This window comes from Microcebus murinus, chromosome 5 (assembly GCF_040939455.1).
Source record: "Microcebus murinus isolate Inina chromosome 5, M.murinus_Inina_mat1.0, whole genome shotgun sequence".
In the NCBI taxonomy this organism is placed as follows: domain Eukaryota; kingdom Metazoa; phylum Chordata; class Mammalia; order Primates; family Cheirogaleidae; genus Microcebus; species Microcebus murinus.
Window position 1 is genome coordinate 104601715 of NC_134108.1, and position 20677 is coordinate 104622391.

Here is a 20677-nt window from a genome sequence, read left to right on the forward strand (position 1 = left end):
CCTGCTCGCCAAACGGCCGGGCGGTTCTGCTCAGCTCAGAGTCCCCAGCCAGGACACTGAGCATCACAACGTACCATTTCTTTAATGAATAGATAATCACAGGCAGAATGACTTCGGTGCTAAAAAAGGAAAGGTAAGCGCACAGAGAAAGAATGGGTGAAGGAACGGGACAAGGCTTGGTGGTTGCCAGCCCTTAAGCCACCCGAGTCCAGGCCTGATCCGGCGCTAGACCCGGAGCCCAGAACCTTGCTCACGCGCATGCGTAGCGCCCCCCCCCCGCTCGGTCCCGCCCCAACCCCGCCCCTCCTCCGCTCCCTTGGGGCCGCCCCCTCAGCCCGTGACCAATTAGGGCTGGGAGGCGGGGTCTTGAGTGCCGCGGTGCTCCTTGGGTAGCGTCCCTAGTTACTGTTGCTAAAGCCGCGGGTCGCCAGAGGTGGTGGGAGTTCAGAAGTTTTGGGAGCCGCGGCCTGAGCGAGGTCAAGGGTCAGTGCAGAGCGAGGGAGGAGATGGTGAGGCAGACGATCCAGATATTCGCGAGGGTGAAGCCCCCTGTCCGGAAGCAGCAACCCGGGGTACGGGCCGGGGCAGCCGGGGCGCCGGCGCGGCGGGGCGTCGGGGCCGGGCCGGGGCGGCGGCACGTGAGGGGCCGGGCCGGGGTGAGGGGCTCGGCGGCGGGCGAGGGGCGGCTCGGAATCCCGCACACGGCGATCGCCGCGCCCCGCGGCCACGCGGACACCCTCGCGGCGCCGTCGGGGATGCGACCCTGGCAGGCAGGCCGCTCCCACCCGGCACAGTCCCGTGGGCGCAGGCAGACCTGCGCGGGGCCGCCCTCGCGCCCCGGCACTCGTGCCTGGCAGGGGCGGACCCGTGCGCGTACGGCAGGCCTGTTTGCACGCTCGCATAGGCCTTCCTGCGCCTTTCTGGGAAGCCGTCACGCAGTTCTGCGTACGCAGGTACACTCAACGTACAGTCTCACACTTGGGCCAACCGTGTGCACGCAACAGATGCGTGTTTATACGAGTCCGAAATGATAGAGATGCACAAAACATTCACATATTCAGTATTTTGCACGCAGGGGGTCCTCAGGAATTTTTACTCTAGCTACATTGTCATTCTGCAACATGAACATGAACCTTGACATATACTCATCGCAGAAATAGATATTTGTGCATCCTGACCCAAAGAATACTCATGTACACTTCATTCAGAAAACACTAATTGAGCATTTACTAGGTGCTTCCCTAGTGTGCTAAATTCAGAAGGGTAGAGAGTAGGTTAAGGCATTGCCTTTGCTCTGAGCAAAGATACTTTGTATGCTTCTTAAATGTTTCAAAACATTGTTCTCTCTCCCTAGAAGGGAGCATAGTCATTCTTACCATGTCTTGAGAAATCCCCACCCGACAGGCACTTTATCTGCATTATCTCTGATTCTCACAAGAACTGCGCAAGGTTGGTGGCATTTTCTTCATTTTACAGGTGAGGAAACTGAGGCTCAGGTTAAATTATGTAGGCAAGGCACTCAGCTAGTGATTTCAATGAAGGATTCATTCAGAACTGTGATTTCAATGAAGGATCCTTGAATCCAAAGCTATTCTCCTTTTCTGACAAACCCTTTTTGCCTCCCAAAGTGATAATTTAGGTAAAGCAATTTGGGTCATATTCATGAGCGCCTGGAATGGGTATATTATTAATATTAACAGTTTATCTCAATCCCATATCTATACTGTGTATGTGTATATGTGTAACATCATAGCATCTCATAATTTAGTGTTTACCTTATGTAGTTTATGTATTTAAAACAAGGACTAAGGTAGTGTGGAAAGAACAGTGAGTATCTTCCCATTTTCTCTTCCTCTTGCAATCATACAAAGATTTTTAAAAGTGCATCATATGTAAAAAGTATATTATATGCAATGCATCTACCCAGATTCTTAGCTAAGAATATTGGGCTTATCTGCACAGATTCAGAAGTCAGAAGCAGATACTAGGTTATGGTAAAGTGAAAGGATGGATAGGGGAAGGCGAGAGGAGGGGTATTGATGGACAGTCTTGGATTTAATGTTGAACTTTCTCTTCTCTAAAATGCAGTGTTTGGATATTTTAATGTCCTTTTGCATTTATTTGATGAGTCTTATGGGTCCTCCAGTATTTTAGGTGTCACACTGTATTTTGATCATGTTAGATTCTTACCGAGATGTAACATTATGCCACATACACGAAAGAAGGGAACAGGAATGAATAGCGAGTTAGTGTATCCCTGTTTTCCCTTAGAAACACCATGTTTTTTTTTTAGCACCATATCTTTTCCCCTCCTCAGAAAAAATTGTATAGTTTTTTTCTCTGACTGAAAGGAAATGCTTTTTGTACCATTAAATTAAGAGTTGACTCAAAGGTATTTTTTTTCTTTTCCCTTCATTTTGTAGCTGCATTACTTTATAAATCTTATCACCTAAGGCGTTATAAATTAGATTATAATATATAGGTTAATAAAGAAGACACATAAAATGCACCTCCCTAATAATTTTAACAATGGTAAATGCTCTTCATTTGCATAGTGCTTTGTATATTTCAAAACATTTTCGTATTCTTCCTTCCATTTGTTTTGGCTGTTTTCTATTCTTAAAGAAATGACTACCTTATCTCAAATAATAAATACTTCTATGATGAATGGTAGAAAGCTAGTATGTTAAACTAACCAAGTTTTCTGACTCTAAGGGACTTTTTTAATGCCTCAAAATGGCTTAATGGCTTTAATGCCTTAAAATGGCTTTAATGCCTCAGAATGGCTTAATCAGAGTTGTGAAGAATCATTGTTTCTACTGCAGTCAACTTTCTTTTCCGTCTGCTGAGCACTGAGAGATACAGATTAAAAAAAAAATGTTTGAAATTTCGAACTCCTCTGTGTCTCATGTCTCACACACCCCTTTCACTCACCTGTCTAGCTATTAAACTTTTTTTTTAATGTAGTACCCTATGGAATATAATTTTTAAATATCTCTTGAGAAAACATAGCCAGGAAGCCTTGAGCCTGATGCCATTACTTTCTACAAAGATTTTGTTTTGCAGAATGACTTTTCTACATGACATCTTCACATTTTAAATGAGAGGTTTCAATAAAAATGTACTTAGGAAATTATTCAAGCTTTCTGGAGATTTGGATAGGCATTTTACTTGCTTAGGAATATGACCTTTTCCCCCCCATAATCAAGCATCTAATGGGTCTTAGGAAGTATTGCCTGTTAGAAAGAATTTTATTTCCTGGTGAAAGACAAGAAGTCTTTTTTAAAAACCTCTAAATCTAATGACTAACATTTTTTATGGTGCATTACAAAATACTTCCACTTCCATTACATCATCTGATCCCCACAGCAATCTTGTAAGAGAGCTAATTCTGTTTTCCTCATTTTATGTATAAAGAACCTCGATTCTGAAAGTGTTGGCTGGTCACACAGCTGGTAAATTGAACTCAGTGTTGGACCCAAGTCTGGACACCAAATCTTATGCTTTTATTTAATATATGTGACCTTTTTATAGGTTTGACTCTTGATTTTCCTGTCCAATAAATGAAGGGGTAGGAAACCAAGAAGAGAATCAGAATGTTACAGTTGTAAGGGCATTGGTTAGGATCTTCCATTTCCATATCCGCTCAGAGAGGCTAAGTGATTTCTCCTTGGTTACTTGCTAATTAGTAGCTGAACTGGGATGAGAACTTTGACAACAACATCAAAGACGTGAATTACATGTGTCTTTTGAAACCATATGTCTTTTATCAGATGCCTGAATATGTCTCATAGAACCTTGGGCTTCTTTGAACGTAACTTGAATTAGAGCATTCTTGTGAGCTCTCTGAGATGTGTCAGACCTAGTTCTTTCATCTCTGTGTCTTAGTAGTTTGTAAACTCAATAAACTCAGAAATATTTATTGGTTGTAGTACCAAAGCAAGACTAGATAATATGTTGCATTCAGTACTATTAGTTTCTCACTGACAACAACAGAGGCACTCAAATGCTCAAATTTGAATATTAAATCATTCAAAGGTGACCTGGCTTTGATACAGTATTAATTTGGGTTTTAGTTCTTGTTCAGTTGCATATATTTGTCTGAGTCCACACACAGTTCAAAGAGGAAAATTATCCAAATTATACTACATCATGACTTTTTATCTTAAAAGTACAATTTTAATCCCATTGTATAACATGGTCATAATTACATCTGTAATTTTACCATTTATGTCCATTTGCTATATTCATATTTGCAGATTTATTCCATAGATGAAGATGAAAAAGTAACATCTAGCTTGGAAATTATCTTACCACGTGATTTGGCAGATGGATTTGTGAATAATAAGCGAGAAAGCTACAGATTTAAGTAAGTTTATCTTTCTTGTTTTTCATTTCTGTTTTATTACTGAACTGTAATATTCCATTAGTGTCCACTGTGAAATCATTAGTACCATTTCTTCTGAAGAATGCAATGCAGCTAGCTCTGTTTCATCTAGTAGATAGAACTCAAGTTGTCTTTTTACTGCTGTGCCCAAGATCAAAAGAGTGTATACTTTTGTATCTGAGATCTTATTTCAAGATTCTAGCCTTTCTTTACTACCTGTTTATCTAGTGTTATCCTTTTCCTACTCGATCTACTGTGGTTTAGTACTTACAGGAAGTTTCAGTACATGACTAAACTTTATTAAAGATAACTTAAGATATACTTTGTGTACTGTGCAGGTTAGCCTTCTTTATAACATAAATGACATATGGACCTGATATGCACATATGTACACTCTGTATCTATGCAGTCCAAAAGAATGTAAAATATCTCAAAGATTTTTTTTCATATTGATTATTGATCAAAATCATACAATTTTGGATACATGAGGTTAAAGTGTATATTAAAATTAATTTCACCTGTTGCTTTTTACTTTTCTTAAAATGTGACTACTAGAATATTTTAAATAACATATCCTGTGACATTTATGGATTGTGCTATATTTCTCTTAAGCAGTGCCCAACTCAATGGTTCAAGTGAAAAGTACTAAAAAGCCACCTTGGACAGTCATCAGTGTCTTTGGTCTAAATGCTCTTCTAGTATGAAGGCCTTGAATTTGGGAATTATTGGTATTTCATACTGTATTTATTCTCCAGTTTCAGATTAAGCCATTTCTTTTAATCCCTACTTTTGATTTTTGGAGAAGTATGAGCTCAACTTAAATCCATATTTGATCTCTGGCCCAAACTTTGGTGATGGATTTCTGGGTTCTGCTGAAGGAATCCTAATTACTCTCTTGGGTTTCTCTCTGAATGGTTTACAAATGTCCTATTTTGAAACTATTCCTGTCTTTGCTCTTTGGGTAAAATTATCCCAGATTTTTTTTTATGGCTTTTTGCCTCTCTCTCTTTCTCTTTTTTCTTTTTAAATTCTTATTTGCTCTTATCTTTTTTTCTCATAAAGAATTTCCCTCGGTCTTCATAACTCTACCTTTTCTCTCTCACATATATGTCTTCTCTTTCCCTCCACCCATCTTCTTATTGTGTCTCTTTTTACAGTAAGTACAAGCAGAGATTGCTAACACATGGATGCACAGTGAAGTGGTCCTCACCTTGTTTTGTGACTCCTCATTGCCTTTCCTTCTATCCTTAGAGTAGCCCTATAATGCATGACTGACTTTTTCTAAAGGGGACGTTATCCCACTGAATAAGCATGCTGCAAACCTTAGTAGCTATGACATGACTGCGGCTCTCCTAGGCCAATCTTTATGAAGCAATAGTTGGGCTGAAACATTTTATTGAGCATGATATCATTTGATTGATAGGAACAATTGACTATGTCTCTATCACCCCTTCCCAAAGTATTCTTTACATTATGTAGATACACAGTGTATTTAAACCTATGCTTATTGGAAAAGCACAATTTGCTTATTTTTAAGTCTCTTAATTAAAAACATTGGTTTTGATATTTAAAATAAAAAAATGAATAAAATATTCAACTTAATCATATGTTCAGAGATGTATATTTAAACATTTTAAAGGCAATTTTACCCCAAGAAAATTTATTGACTACCCACTGTGTGCTGTTTTAATTGCTAGGAATACAGCAGGGAACGTAACAAGTTTCTTGCTCTTACACAGCTTACGTTTTACTGGGAGGAGATAGATAAAAGGATCAATATGCAAAATATATGTCAGAAGGTATTAAGTGCCATGAAGAAAAGTAAGGCAGAGAAGGGGAAAGAGGAGTTCTGGGATGAGGGGTAGCAAAGGAGAGGGATGGTTGCAACATTTAATAGGTTAGTCAGGGAAGGCATTATAGTAAAGGCAACATTTGAGCAAAGACTTGGTGGAGGTGAGGAAGGCAGCCATTCAAATATCTGGAGTGAGAATTCCAGGCCAATGGAATAGCAAGAGCAAAGTCCCTAACATGGGAGAATGCCTGGCGTGTTTAAGGAGACATGAGGGATTTCCGTGGCTGGAGTAGAGTAAGCAAGGAGGAGAGGGGAAGAAGACAGGGCATGGGGTAGCAGAGGGGCTAGATCACACGGAGCCTTATATTTCTTCGTGAGGGCGTTAGCTTTCCTCCAAAGTGCCATGAGAAGGCAATGGAGGGTTTGGAGCGGAAGGATGAAATTATATCACTATGTTTTAGCACGATCACTCTTGTTGACATGTGGAAAATAGACTGTAAGGGGACAAAGAAGACCAGCTAGGCTATTGCAAGGGAGACCAGGCAGGAAATTATGGTAGCTTGGCCCAGGGTGGTGGCAGTGGGAATGTTGAGAAATAACTGGATTCTGGATATATTTTGAAAGTTGGAGTTGACAGAGTTTGCTGATGGATTGGATACAGAGTGTAGTAGAAAAGGAGGCGACAAGGAGGCCCTAAGGGTTTGTACTAAACATTTAGAAGAATGGAGCTCTCACTTTCTGGGATGAAGAAGAGTGTAGAAGAACGGTTTGGGGTGGGAGGAGATGTGCACATGCTGAGTTTGAAATGGAGTTTAGAAAAAGTCTATACAACGCCCCAATAAATGAAAGGACCTCTTAGGAATCACGAAAGCTACATCATGTTTCAAGAAGTATCATTGATGAACTCTAGGACCATGAGTGACTACTTTATCTCTGTGAGCCTCAGCTTCTTTCTCTGTTCATGATTAGACTGAACCTGTTAAAATCTCTTCTCATCCCTCTGTGATTCTATTTTGTTCTTCAGTGGTTTTCAGAAGACAGCTGATCACAATCCCTTTTCAGATTACCATGCAACTACACTGTGTAAAATAAAATATTTTGAAATGATGATATTTGGTGTTGAATATACATTTCATGATTTATTGTAAACTTTGGTACTAAAATTTTCATTTGAAAATATGTGGGGAAAAGCCAATAAACACAGAGGGATCTGGATTGCTTGTGGTTCTGTCATCTGTTACTGTAAATAGTGGAAGATGTCATTTTTCCCTGAGGAATCCAATGCGCTTTAGAGGTATTATGCTAAAATTACATTTTAGTCTAATTTAAACCTTGTTAGAGGTGCCTGATACGTGGTAGGCACTCAGTATGTGCTTGCGGAACGAATAGATCGATTAGTAAATGAAAATGCTGTAATTAATTTTACATAAGGTACCTTTCAGGATGCATTCTGTGTGTGTGATTCCGTGCCTCCTTTAAAACTTGTGCTGTCTCTTTTGTTTATGTGGTAGTAGATATAATTCCTTTTACTTAATGAAGTGGGGTGGGGATGGCTAATTGATTCACCCAGTCATCACCAATCTGGTAAAAGAAGCAAACCAGCCTTATTATCATCCTTCTCAAAAGCACTGCTAAAAATCTGCGCTCAGACATCACTCTAGACGGTGGTCTGAAGAACAGTTCAGCAGCCGTGTGTATGTCAAGCTCTGGGTTATGTTAGTGTTCATGTCTAAAGCTGGGATGCACCTGTAGAGTTTGGAGGAGTGGTCTGGCACACTAAATGCTAAATATTGCTGTCTAAAATATAATATTGCCTGCTACATGGCATAATAGCCAGAGTGCCTTAGAATATCTCTTTGTATAGTTGATTATTTGCTTCTCTAAAATGGAGATAGATCAGATATAGGGATCTTTTGAAGTTAACGTTGGTTAAGGATGATGAATTTCATTCCACTTTGTTTCCAGTCCAGCGCTAGATGTCCTTTCGAACCCCAGGTCAGTGAAAACGGTTTACTTACAATCTCTAACTTAATTGAACATGCACTCAGTTCGCTTGCACAGGCAGGCACGCAGACCAAAGATTCCTAAGCCACTCTGAAAGCTGCTTCGGATGCCCTCAAAGTGTTTGTTTTAAAGTTGTTGCTTTACAGTGCCTTCCCCCTCCCAGTTTTTATTTTGAAAAAATTTAAATATACAGAAAAGGTAGAAGAATAACCCAGTTAACACTCACATACTCTTTGTAGGAGATTTGCCTTTTTGTTAACATTTTGCCCAGTTTGCACGTTCACTCTCTCTCTCTTTAGCCTCGAGATGTTTTAATGGAGGCCATACTTGCTGGTTGCGACTTACCACCTGCTGTGGTAAGAACAGATTCTGTGTCTCCTACTCCAGGTACTCCACTGTGCTTGTAATTCTGTGCTAAGCTAAGTCAGAGTAGCACTGCGAGAAGAGTGAAATTGATACCATACCACCTCCCCACCTCCCTAGCCGTTGCCAATCTGATAAAAACTTCTCTTTGCAGGACAAGTCTATCTCAATTTACTTTTTGACTTTTTTTTTTTTTTTTTTTTTTTAGTGGTCTTCTTTGTTTTCTTGGATGCTTTATGACTTTTGGCTCATGGTTAAGAAAATGAAACAAAACAATCCAGAGAATTAAATGATTGATACTAGGGTGTACTACCTAGTTAGTAGAAAAATAAACTTGAGTTCAAAATATTAAAACTAAGTTCAATAGTCATACAATTCACAGTTGTATTCTTTACTCACAGGTCAGACATCAGAAGTTCTTTGGCTGTTTACATCCTGTTCTTGGGTTTCCATTTCATGCAGTTATCTAGATTTGAATTTCATGCCAATTGCAGACACTGTCCCTCTTGAGAGCTAAAAAACACACAGTTTATTATTTTGTTCAAAGCTGCTGCAGTTTTTCAGAGGGATTTATTGTGCAGATCTTTTCAAAGCAATACTGTTTACCCACCATTTGTATACAGGAGTACAAGAGCACAGTGTAGTTGGGACTACAGGGAAAACATTGTGTTAAGTTAGGTAAGCCCAGTGATGTAAATATGGGGTAATTGACAAAGCTTTTAGAAAAACAAGATTTATTAATCCAATAGTGTTTGAAGGCTCAACCTTTAAATATTTACCATTTTTCACATTGCAGATTTCAAAGGATTTTTGATCAGGATGCAAACCAAGAGACCATTTTTGAAAACATTGCCAAACCAGTTGCTGAAAGGTAGGATTTCCCATATTTTATACAGTGGGTTAGTGGTTTTTCATCTTGTCTTCAATTCTCAGATAATTGTGGTAATGTACTTTAGTATATCAATTATATACTGCGGCTGCAGGGCATGTAATGATGATAGCAGCACAGTACTTCAAACGTGGTTGGATGGAGAAAGGATAAGGTGTGAATGGCACCTGGGAGACCTAATGATGGTTGGCCCTTCTCTACCTCAGTGTCATTTCAAAGCTTGACCCTTAGTTTCTAGGTATCTTTGCTTCAGTATATCCACATAGTTCCAAGCTGCTGACCATTAGAACTAAACTCACATGAGAATACTGAACTAATAAGAATGCCAATTTACTAATAAGGGCAGTATTTGCAAAGTCTCCTAGGGACTAGACGCTCAATCCCTTTGATAAGCACACTGTCCTCTTGTAGGGAATCTGTATAGGAAACTACTGCTAATAAGGTTGCTTTCTGATCTTGAAATTATTTAGATGATTTTTATGACCTAATATCCTAAGATATAGTCTAAATGAACCTAATTTTCAAGTCCACGAATCTGTATACCTTTTTTAATGGACATTTCTGGAAACACAGTGTCACATTTTGTCTCTCAAACTCGTGTTTTATGAATCCTACTCAAACCAAACCTTTCTCTTTTAATACAGTCTTCTTTCATTAGGTAAATTATAATCAAGTTGGCTTAAACTATTTTAATTATAATCCAATAACACCTCTCTGATTAAATTCATTTCACTTTGATTGGATGGTAAGTATTTCTAAACTGTCCTTCCTTTTAGTAATCATCTGGGTATGTCATTTTCCAGATAGCTGGTCTCGTGTGTTTTATTTTGAAACTTCATGAAACCATCTGGAAAGGGAGCCTCAGTTTCTATTTCATAGATGCCTAGGTTTTCTTCCCATTACTGATGCTCTTTCTCTCATCTCCATCCTACTTTCTCCTCCAGCTACTGCCCTTTTCCCCAGCTTTTCTTCATAGAAAATTTATGTGAAATGGTTGGCTTTATTCACTACTTCAGTTCCTCTCTTAAGCACTGTTCGTATCAGGGTTTTGGTCTCCACTGCTCCGTTAAAATTGTTTCTGTCAAAATCAGCTGTGACTTCTATTTGGTACATTTAATAACGGTCATTTCTCAGTCCTCACGATACTTGATATATCCCCTATGTTCACACAGTTAAGTACTCTGTCCTCCTCCAACCACTTTCTTCTCTTGGTTTTCCGCTTACCTTGCTAGCCATTCCTTCTCGGTGAATTCACTTAGACTTCATTGTCTACAGCGACTGCTTGCTATTGCTGTTCCCTCTGCCTGGAATTCTCTTCCCTCAGGAATCTGCACAGGCGCTTCCTCAGCAACTTGAAATCTTTGCTCATATTCCACTTTCTCCACGAAGCCTTTCTTCACTGCCGTCTTCAAAATTGCGTATTTGACCCTTCCCTATTTTGCTTTATTTCTTTTAGCACTTGTTACCATCTGACTTGCTGTGTAGTTTGTAAGTTTTTGTGTCTGTCTGCATCCACTAGAACAAAAGCTCCATGAAGGCAGGGGCTTTGTTTTGTTCACTGACTTGGCAAAGACACTCAACTCAAAGATAACAAGATTTCAGAAATTACAGGCAAGAGCATTTTTATCCAAACAGCTCAAATTAGTCCTAGTGGGTCCTATCTTTTATCAATAGGAAATATTCCTCTTTGTCCTTTTTATTACTTTTCTCCTTGTATCTGTTTTTTTTTTTTTCCCCTGAAACTAGTTTTGCTATTTTTATTTCTGTTAGCCTTTGTCTGGTTTATCTTTCTCTATCTCTTAGTTCAGCTGCCTTGTGACATTTTGTTTTTAAGTATGGGCTTGGTAAATAAAACATAGCTAGCTGCCTTTAACTTTGTAGCCAAACCCAGAGAGTCACTGATCTTTAATTGGTTATTTTAACCCATTTATATTTATTATGATTACCATACCTGTATTTGGAGTTATTCCTCTTGTCTTATTTTATTTTTCCCATTTGTTATACTTGCTATAATATTTTTTCCTTTCTTGCTTTTCATTGGTTTGTGCTCTTTAGTGTTGTTCTTGCTGCTTCCATTTTACCTCTCAAGTTGGCCATTGTACTTCAACACCTCTAGTTTAAATACAGATATTTTAACATTTGTATTTTCCTTAATATCTAAAATTTCTCTCTCTCTCCCCTTACCTCCCTCTCTCCCTTCTCTATTCTCTCCAGTCACGAACCTTTGTATACTCTTTCTTTGCCTCTCCCGTTCCCCTACAACTTGCATTGTGGAGATCAGCTGGTACTTCTTTTTGGATTGTTATGAATCATTTTTATTATCAACATTTATTTAAATTTACCTCCAAGTTATAAGTATTGCTTTGCTCATCACTGTTTCAAGAAACAGTACTCATGTCTGTTTTCTTGGATTCCTTTTTGGTAACCATATTCTAATAACATTTTAGAGCGAGTTCAAGACTGGGGAACTTCTGAAGCCTTTCATTTCTCTTTATGGTTAAGTGGCATTTGACTGGGTATAGAATTCAAGGTTAAAGGTTCTTTCCCCTCAGAATTGTGAAGATGTTGGTCCATTGTCTCTTTGCATGCAGGGTTGTTGAAAAGATGTCAATGCCAATCTGATTCTTATTTCTTTTCGGAAATCTCTGTTTTCTAGATGTTTTTAGGATATTTTTTCTTTGTTTTTATGAAATTTCATATCAGTGAGTTTAGGTACAGATATTTGTTTCATGTATTCTTTTCTCCCATTCAGCTATTTCAATCTGAAAACCCTTGTATTCATGTTCAAGGGTCATGATGTTGATAATATTTTTGATAATTAAAAAAATAATTTCTTTATCTCCAACATATCTATTCTTTCTTTGTGGAAATGGAAGTTCCAGAACTACCAATTCTATCCTTCAAATATTATAACTGTCAATACATGGCTCCCATCTCTTTGTCCCTTTGGTTCTGAGTTCTAGAAGAATTTTTAGCTTAAACTCCCAGCATAGTAATTTCCCTTTGAGTCATATGCATTCTGCCTTATTGTTTACCTCTATATTGTTTTTTTGTAATTTTATTTTTCATTTCTAGGAAATGAAAAGATTGTTATTATCTTCTTTTAAAACATTGGGTTTTTTTTCTATCCCATTTTTTTAAATGTGTGTATTATTCTACTGATGAGTTTGGTGTCTTGCTTTCCTGGTACAGATTTTTATCATATGTTTGGTGATTCTTAGTGGTGAGCTCATCTCTGCCATTTCAGGGTGCCATTGTCTGTTTGAGCATGCCATTTCTATTTCCTGTGGCCCACCCTCGTGTCTGTCTATGGGGAGGGCACGGCATGTACTGTGGGCATGGTGTGCCTGTCTGCTAGGTGTGAGGCCCACTTTCTCTGTTGGGTTAGGGGTCCGGATACTGCCACTAATCCAAGCTGCTACTCTGCAGAAGTGTGTGCTACAACAGTGAATAGAAGGATGGAGCAGATTTACATTTTCCTTTGACTCATCTCTGAAGGAGAGGGTTATGAAGCAAATTAACTTATTAAGTTAAGATCCTCAGGAGAGAATCACTTTTTGATTGGCTTTAAAAATACAGTATATTCATATTTTATGCAAACTTGAATTCTGTGACTTTTAAATAAGGGTGAAACATAAAATACTAATAAAGTGTCACTTATACACAATATTTGAAGTGATATTTATTATCCCCATAAATTGCAAATCAATTTTTAAAGAATTATATAATATAGCAGGTCTGCAAAAGGAAACTGTAGCCTTCAGGAACACATTCTCAACAGCCCCTTTAAAAGTTACTCTGCTGGGTTAACACACTGTAGTTCTTGTTACTGTATGCAATTTAAGCTAAATAAAATTAATCACATTTCTTTCCAAAATTGTATATTTCAGAAGTCTCATTAATTTAGACTTATCTTTCCTTACTTAGTCCAAATCAGTGACATGATGCCGTATGACTGTATAGGACTGCATGAATGGAGAGAAGTTATGAAGCTTTAATTTTAGATTATTGAAAATTAAGTACAAGAATCTTTGCAATTATTTAATAAATCTCCATTAGGAAATACTTCATCAGGCTGCCTGTTCTGAACTCAAGTTTTGCGGGGAAGTAGTATTTGAGGCAGGCCAGCGAGGAGATTAGCTGCTTCTCCCCATGGAGCCAAGTCCCTAAGATAGGGGTTGCCACAATGGCCAAATGTCAACACCAGTGGGTCTCTGTGATGATGGACTAGTTCTGTATTTGATTGCAGTGGTGGTTACTCAACTCTACACATGTGATAAAATGGCATAGAAACATACACACACATTGTACCAATGTCAGTTTCCTGGTTTTGGTAATGTACTACAGTTATGCAAGATGTAACCATAGGGGAAAACCGGGCAAAGTGTATACAGGACCACTGCATACTCTCTGTGTGACTTCCTATAAATTTATAATTATTTCAAAATAAAGTATTAAGAAATATTCCCAGTTATAAAAAGTTTAGTGTTATTTGTTCTATGATGTTCTTCTATTCAGTGAGTTAGGTAATCTAAATTATTACATTAGTCCTCCCTCATAGGACTCAAAAACTAATTCCATTTGAAATTCAGTAAAATTTGCCAGCCAATAAAATTTTATTTTTTTCGAAGTTGGCTTTTAAGCAGAGAACACTGGTCACCACTGAATTATACACAAACTCATTGATTCCCACAGATCTGTTTAACTTCTGGCCACAATTACACTTCACCAGATGCATTGTTTATAAATATGTACTTAAACTTGGCTTCACTTCCTGCTACACTGAATTCCCTGATAACATTACATAACTGACTTTTGTGATTTTGCTATTATTCTTGAATTTAAACATTTAAGTATAATAATAATAATAATTATTATTATTGTAGAGATGTTGTCATGCTATGTTGCCCAGGCTGGTCTTGAATTCCTGGCCTCAAACTATCCTCCTGCCTCAGCCTCCCAAAGTGCTGGGATTACAGGCATGAGCCATAAGGCCTGGCCAAAGTTTTGTATCTTTAAATGGGGAAAATGATACTATACTATCTACCTCATTTGCTGTAACAATTAAAGGAACTGTACATGAAAATCACATGCCCCTGTACATAGTATGTGCTCAATATGTATTAGCTATCAACCATTTTTGGCTCTCCACCAACATTTTTATGTAAAAGAATTTTTCATTCCAATTCAGGATTTTACCAACTTAGGCATGTTTTTCTTTGTGTATTTTCCCCCCTTAATTGTTTTTAGATTTGGTTTCTCCTGAGGCACAAGTTTGCAATTTTATCTCAGATCTTTATTTCAGGACTTGAGGATGTATTCACAAATGATCCAAATATATTTCTAGATATTATTATTCACTTCAATATCCTCCAAAAGAATTATATGTGAATAAAGCATATAGAATGCAAGACCTTCTGAGAATCCTTCCTACATAGATGTGTAGTGATTGATTAAAACTGGAAAGATTTTTGCTATATTTATTTGAATGTATAACTGACTGGCAAAAGCATAACCATACCTAAGACATGCTGTTTAAATTGTTGGGGAAACTACTACAGTAAATTTATCTCCTGCTTTATCACTTGAAGATCTAAATATCTTCATTTGAAAGTTCCCTTACTTGGAGCATAACTCTTTTAGCAGAATTTCTATTGTTCTCAGTGAGTTTGAGCCTAATTTTTTCCTTTGTCATGTGTTTTTGGTCAGAACTTTTAATGTACTTCTGATCCTAAATGACTGGAACAAATTTCCTTATTGTATTTGATAACACTAAAAATATATTTTATTTTATATAGAGCTTTGCCAGTCTCAGAGCACTTTCACATATGTAATATCACTTAATTTTTACAATCACCCTACTGGTTGATAGGCATTATTATTCCCATTTTAGATGAGAAACCTGGAGTTCTGAGCTTTTAATTGGTTTCTGCAAGGTCACACAGAAATTGGGTTATAGATGTGAGACTAGAATAGATCTTCCTCTCATAGTCCTTTGATTCTTCAGTTGCTTTATGACACCCAGCATTTATGTATTTCATTCAGTTTCACCAAAATCATCCTAGATAGTTCACCAGTGATGTTCATGTCATTTGAATCAGTAGACATTTTTCAGTCCTCATCCTATTTGAATTTTTTTTTTTTTTTGTAAACAGGGTCTCCCTCTGTTGTCCAGGCTGGAGCACAGTGGCGTGATCATAGCTTACGTCAACCTCAAACACGTGGATTCAAGTGATCCTCCTGCCTTAGCCTCCTGAGTAGCTGGGACTACAGGCACATGCCACCATATCTCACTAGTATTTTTTATTATTATTTTCCTAGGGACAGGCTCTCACTATTTTGCACAGGCTGGTCTCGAACTCTTCCCACCTTGGCCTCCCAAAGTGCTGGGATCACAGGCATGAGCCACCACGCCCAGCCCTGTGTGACTTTTTTAGAAAGACTCAACAGTGTTAACTCTTTCCTCTTGGCCATTATCAACAGGCAACATTGAGCTGTTTGCTTTGTCTTGGCCGCTGGGGGGTAGGTGTTGGTGAGAAACGAAAGGCAGCTTTCCCTTTTGCTACTCGCCTCCTGAGTTTTTTCCTCCTGTGCTCCAGGTGTCCATGTCCCTGTATGGTCCTTCAGCTGTGGTATCCTTCCCCCGTACTCTTGTCAAATGTTCATGTGCTCCAAATGACCTCTCTTCCTTTTGTCCAGAAGATGTCTTCATTCAGGGTAGCTATTCTCAGAGAAAAATAATTAGATTAGATATGTGGAAACGCACGCAGCTAATAGTTCTGAATGCTAGCTATATATATCAAGCACCGCAAGTAAGTCTTGACTTTCTTAGAGGAATCTGTGCTATAAAAAGAGATCCTTGTTTGCAAAAATTAGTCCAAGACTGGATAGAATTTCAGGCACAATTGTGCACTGAGATGAAAGGTATCAAGCCATGTGAGAGGACATTTTGGGTGAGGGTCCAGTTATGTCATTGTCATGCTTACCATCCTCGCAGCTTCTGATAAGGGAAGACTGATCTACCCACAGTTTCCAATGGGGACCATGTGTAACCTTGTGACGCTGTGGCCGAAGGAACCTGAGTCAAGGTCAGCAATGCAAAGGCTACCTGTGACTTAGGAGGTCAATCTGAAGCTAGAAGCATTGCCCAGATAGAAATGAGCTGGAGCCATCAGACTCTCTCTTGACAGGGTGAACTGGGAAAATGTGGACAAATCAGGCTGCCAGCAACAGGAGCAGAAGCGAAAAGGCTGTCAGGTAGAGAATGAGAATCTGGAGGGATCACTGCGGACAAGGAGATGACAGTTGTGAATCAGCAAATGCTATAACCTAGACAAAGGTTTGCAAGGAGAAGGGTCCTGAGAGACCTGGAGGCCTGGAGGAAATCCCTGTTTCTGTGTGCCCTCCTATTCTTACAATTACCTTCCGTCTTGTCATTTTGTTGTTCATTACACCAAATGCATTTAATTAAAACAAGGCTGCATTTTTTATAAGTACACTTGATCTACCTTGCTTATACCAAATGTTGGCCTAAGTAAAGATTTGGAAATTATTTTTGAGTTCATATTGAATGTCCCAAAGCAAAATGATAGTTGTATAAATCAAATTTAATACTCAAATCAGAGGAGCTTATTGAGCCTAGTTCTCTAGTATGAAATGCAAAATCTATATTCATCTTCACTAGTGACCGCAAGTGGAGCATAGGATGTTACTTCTCTGCCCAGAACCCTTCAGTGGCTCCACATTTCACTCGGAGAAAAGGCCAGCTTCTTATGACGGCCTAGAAGCAGCCCCAGCTGCCTGGTCCTGGGCCTGGTGCAGTCGTACTTGGCTCTGCACAGAAAGGGGCTCCACGCTTGGTTTAATCCTCAGCTGTTGCTGTCTTAAAATTCTTGACAATTTTGTCTTTGAATGCGTGTTTTGTAAGTGAAGTGCAGTGAGACAGTGGAGCATAAGCCTGAGCAGAGGAGATCCTCGGAGCAGCAGCACACATGTGGTTGTGGTCCAGCAGCAGTCTGTGCCCACGCAGGCTCAGGCACAGCCCACACACCAGCAGTGCCCACACACTTGCGTTTGGCCATGTGTACCTTGGAGCAGGCCAGGACACCACGGGGACCCCAGAGGGTGGGCATGCTGGGACCTGGACCCAGATTGCTGATAGCACATGTGGTAGCATGGGCCAAAGTAGCAATGTGGCCATGCCAGGGAGGAGGGCTTCCCATGGGGGCAGCACCAGGACCTGCTTGGCAGGCTGCTGTCCTATAGGTCTCAGAGTACCTGGGACCTCTTCTGCCTGAGCCACCCAGACAGAAATTTCTGGTGCTCAGGCAGCAAACTTTATTTAGTAAATTATTTTAAAATTAAAGTGTGCATATTGAAATTGGAATAAAATATATCAAGGAGTTATTAGAATTCTTTAGAGTTTAAACTTTTTGATTTTGAAAACTGCTGCAGTTTTAGAAATTAATTAATTAAAAAATTAATTAATTAATCCACAGTCTTAGAAATTAAGTTTAAAGACCATAACAGTCAATGGAAAGTTTCATATTTTCATATGAAACTTAAGATGAACCCAATTATTAATGAGGAAGATAATTTTAAAATTAATTTTTCCTTGTAATTGTAGATACAGTGATAAAATGCATAAACAGGCGTTTTGAATTGTGTATTTACCATGACTTCTTTTAGTTTCTTATTTGGCCTCCACAAGTTAACAGGAACTATCAGAGGAGACATTAAAATGCATTTTATGTATTTATATTAAAGATTAAATTCAAATTAATATGAAACTAATTTCATGTAGAGTTAGAGTTAAATATTTTTAGAAAATTATTTTACAAGAATTATCAGCTTAAACTAAAATTTATATTTTGAAAAAATTTATCAGAAATTTAGCTCAATATTGTCATAGCCTATAAAGCATTCTTAGCTTCAGTAATAGTTCCATCAACAGAAAGATCTTTTTCAAAATTAAAAATTATCAAAAATGATTTGTGGACCGGGCATGGTGGCCTGGGCACGCCTGTAATCCTAGCACTCTAGAAGGCTGAGGCAGGTGGATTGCTTGAGGTCAGGAGTTCGAAACCAGCCTGAACAAGACCCCATCTCTACTAAAAATAGAAAGAAATTAATTGACCAACTAAAAATATATATACAAAAAATTAGCCGGGCATGGTGGCTCATGCCTGTAGTCCCAGGTACTCGGGAGGCTGGGGCAGGAGGATCGCTTGAGCCCAGGAGTTTGAGGTTGCTGTGAATGAGGCTGATGCCACGCATGGCACTCACTCTAGCCTGGGCAACAAAGTGAGACTCTGTCTCAAAAAATATATATATATAATTTGTGATCTTGTATTTACCAAAAGTGACTGACTTTGCTTTCAGTTGCATAAATTGAAAATGAAGTTGCTAAAAATATAAATTTTGATGATCAAAATATTGGGTATGTAGAAAAGTAAGCCAGAAAATTAATATGATCAATCACAATATATTAATAAAGTATTATTGACTCGGATTACATAAAATTATAACACCAACATATTTTTGCAACTTGGAAGTTTTATTATTTACTCATATGTTCTTATTATTCCTCTAATTATAAATTACACCTATTTTATAAGTACTAAAACATTTTTAAGGGGAAAAGTTTTTATTTTAGTACCTTTAACAGCACTTTTTCCCTGCCTTTTGAACAAGGGGCCCTGCTCAAAGGCCTGCCTTCCATGATCTGCCTCACCTTTGTGCTGATAGCTTACCTTATAGCACCGTTTCCCTAATACTCTCCCCTTTACTTACTCTGCCTCACGTTTGAACACTCCAGAAACCCCTAGCTTTAAGGCTTTTGCCCTGTCTGTTTTCTCTACCTGGAATGTTCTTTCCCTCAAATACCCACATCTATCTATCAGCTCACACTATCACCTCTTTAAAGTCTTTGCTCTAAAGTCACCTTCTTAATGCGGCTGACTCTGACCGCCGTAGTTAAAACTGCAGCCCATCCCGCCCCACAACCTCCCCAGAGCACATCTGAGCCCCCCACCTTACTCTACAATTTCTTTTTCGTTCCATAGCACTTCTCATCTTCTGGTACACAATGTACTTGTGTACTGACCGTCGTACATCACCTGTCTCCTCTGCTAGAACATCAGCTTCACAAGGACCGGGACCTTTTTCTGTTTTGTTCACTGTCAATTCCCAGTCACCTATAAAGTGCTGGCCCATAGTAAATACCCAGTAAACATCCGTGGATATTAGGTAGACACGTGGTTCCTATGCAAGCCAAAGGTATTCACGTAACTTCGAGGTGTTTTCCCTCAAATTGTTTACTGCTAATGCTTTCGTATTTCCATCTATTTTAATTAATGAAAATTCTCATTATAGAGTCATGCACTGAATTCATGCTAATTAGTGTTGTTCATATAGTTGTAGCATATTTAGAGCCATAAAAGGCTTTCATAACACTAAAAACTTTGTTATAAAAGCTAAAACAGTTGAAAAAGAAAGAAGATCACAATGGCTGAATTCTTTATTTGTTTGTTAAGAATGTTTGTCTCTCCTGAAACCCTATTTTGCCTCAATCTAGCTGATAATAGAAGTATAGTATATCTTCACTTTGGAATATCTGTGTTTTCACTCTGAATTTGGGTGCCTAGCCAAATGTGTTAGTAATTATTCATAAATAAAACATTCTTCATCCATGGCTCTGTAGAGATTTAAATATATATTTACTAACTTGTGTTCATTCTCAAGCTCTAGAATCGTTGACAATCAGCATTCCATTTTCTTCTAATTTAATTTTGGTTTACTTAATCATGAGAACACCAGATTTTCTTCTCACTGAGACAAAAAGCAGGGTTAATATTATAACTAAGAAGTATCCTTTTTAAAAAAAATCTTCTGTTGCATGATACTTAAAAAAATGGAATTGCTTCTTTAATGGGGAAGATTGTACTGAAAGGTGCTGTTCTATCTTTGTTTCTGGTGGAGTATTTCTATCGGGGCCGGACAATACAATCTGGATTTCCAAAGAAGCCACCAAAATAACGAAACACTAAAAGAGCACACCACCGCCATTTTCTAAATGTTGGTATGATGTAAAAACTTGAGTACCTTCTTTAAAAATAATTAGAAGGATGAAAATCATGACCATAATTTAATATCTCTCTATTAGACGAAGGCAAGGCTCCAAAGATTTTCCAGTTTCCATGTGATATCAATAATATTCTATAAGCAATTTTATACGAGTCAA

At 38.4% G+C, this 20677-nt stretch overlaps 1 protein-coding gene across 3 annotated transcripts in view; it reads left to right on the top strand.

The window, feature by feature from the left end:
• Nucleotides 1-413: 413 nt before the first annotated feature.
• The window catches only part of KIF6 (kinesin family member 6), a 358750-nt gene continuing 338486 nt past the window's right edge, over nt 414-20677 (top strand). For 2 of the 3 annotated variants that reach the window (XM_076003384.1, XM_012778297.3), the window contains exons 1-3: nt 414-572; nt 4260-4369; nt 9343-9417. In XM_076003384.1, coding sequence (XP_075859499.1) covers nt 507-572; nt 4260-4369; nt 9343-9417 — 251 coding nt within the window. In that variant the 5' untranslated portion in view covers nt 414-506. Of the gene's footprint in view, nt 573-4259; nt 4370-9342; nt 9418-20677 lie in introns of those variants that run through there. The other variant, XM_076003385.1, reaches the window with a different exon arrangement.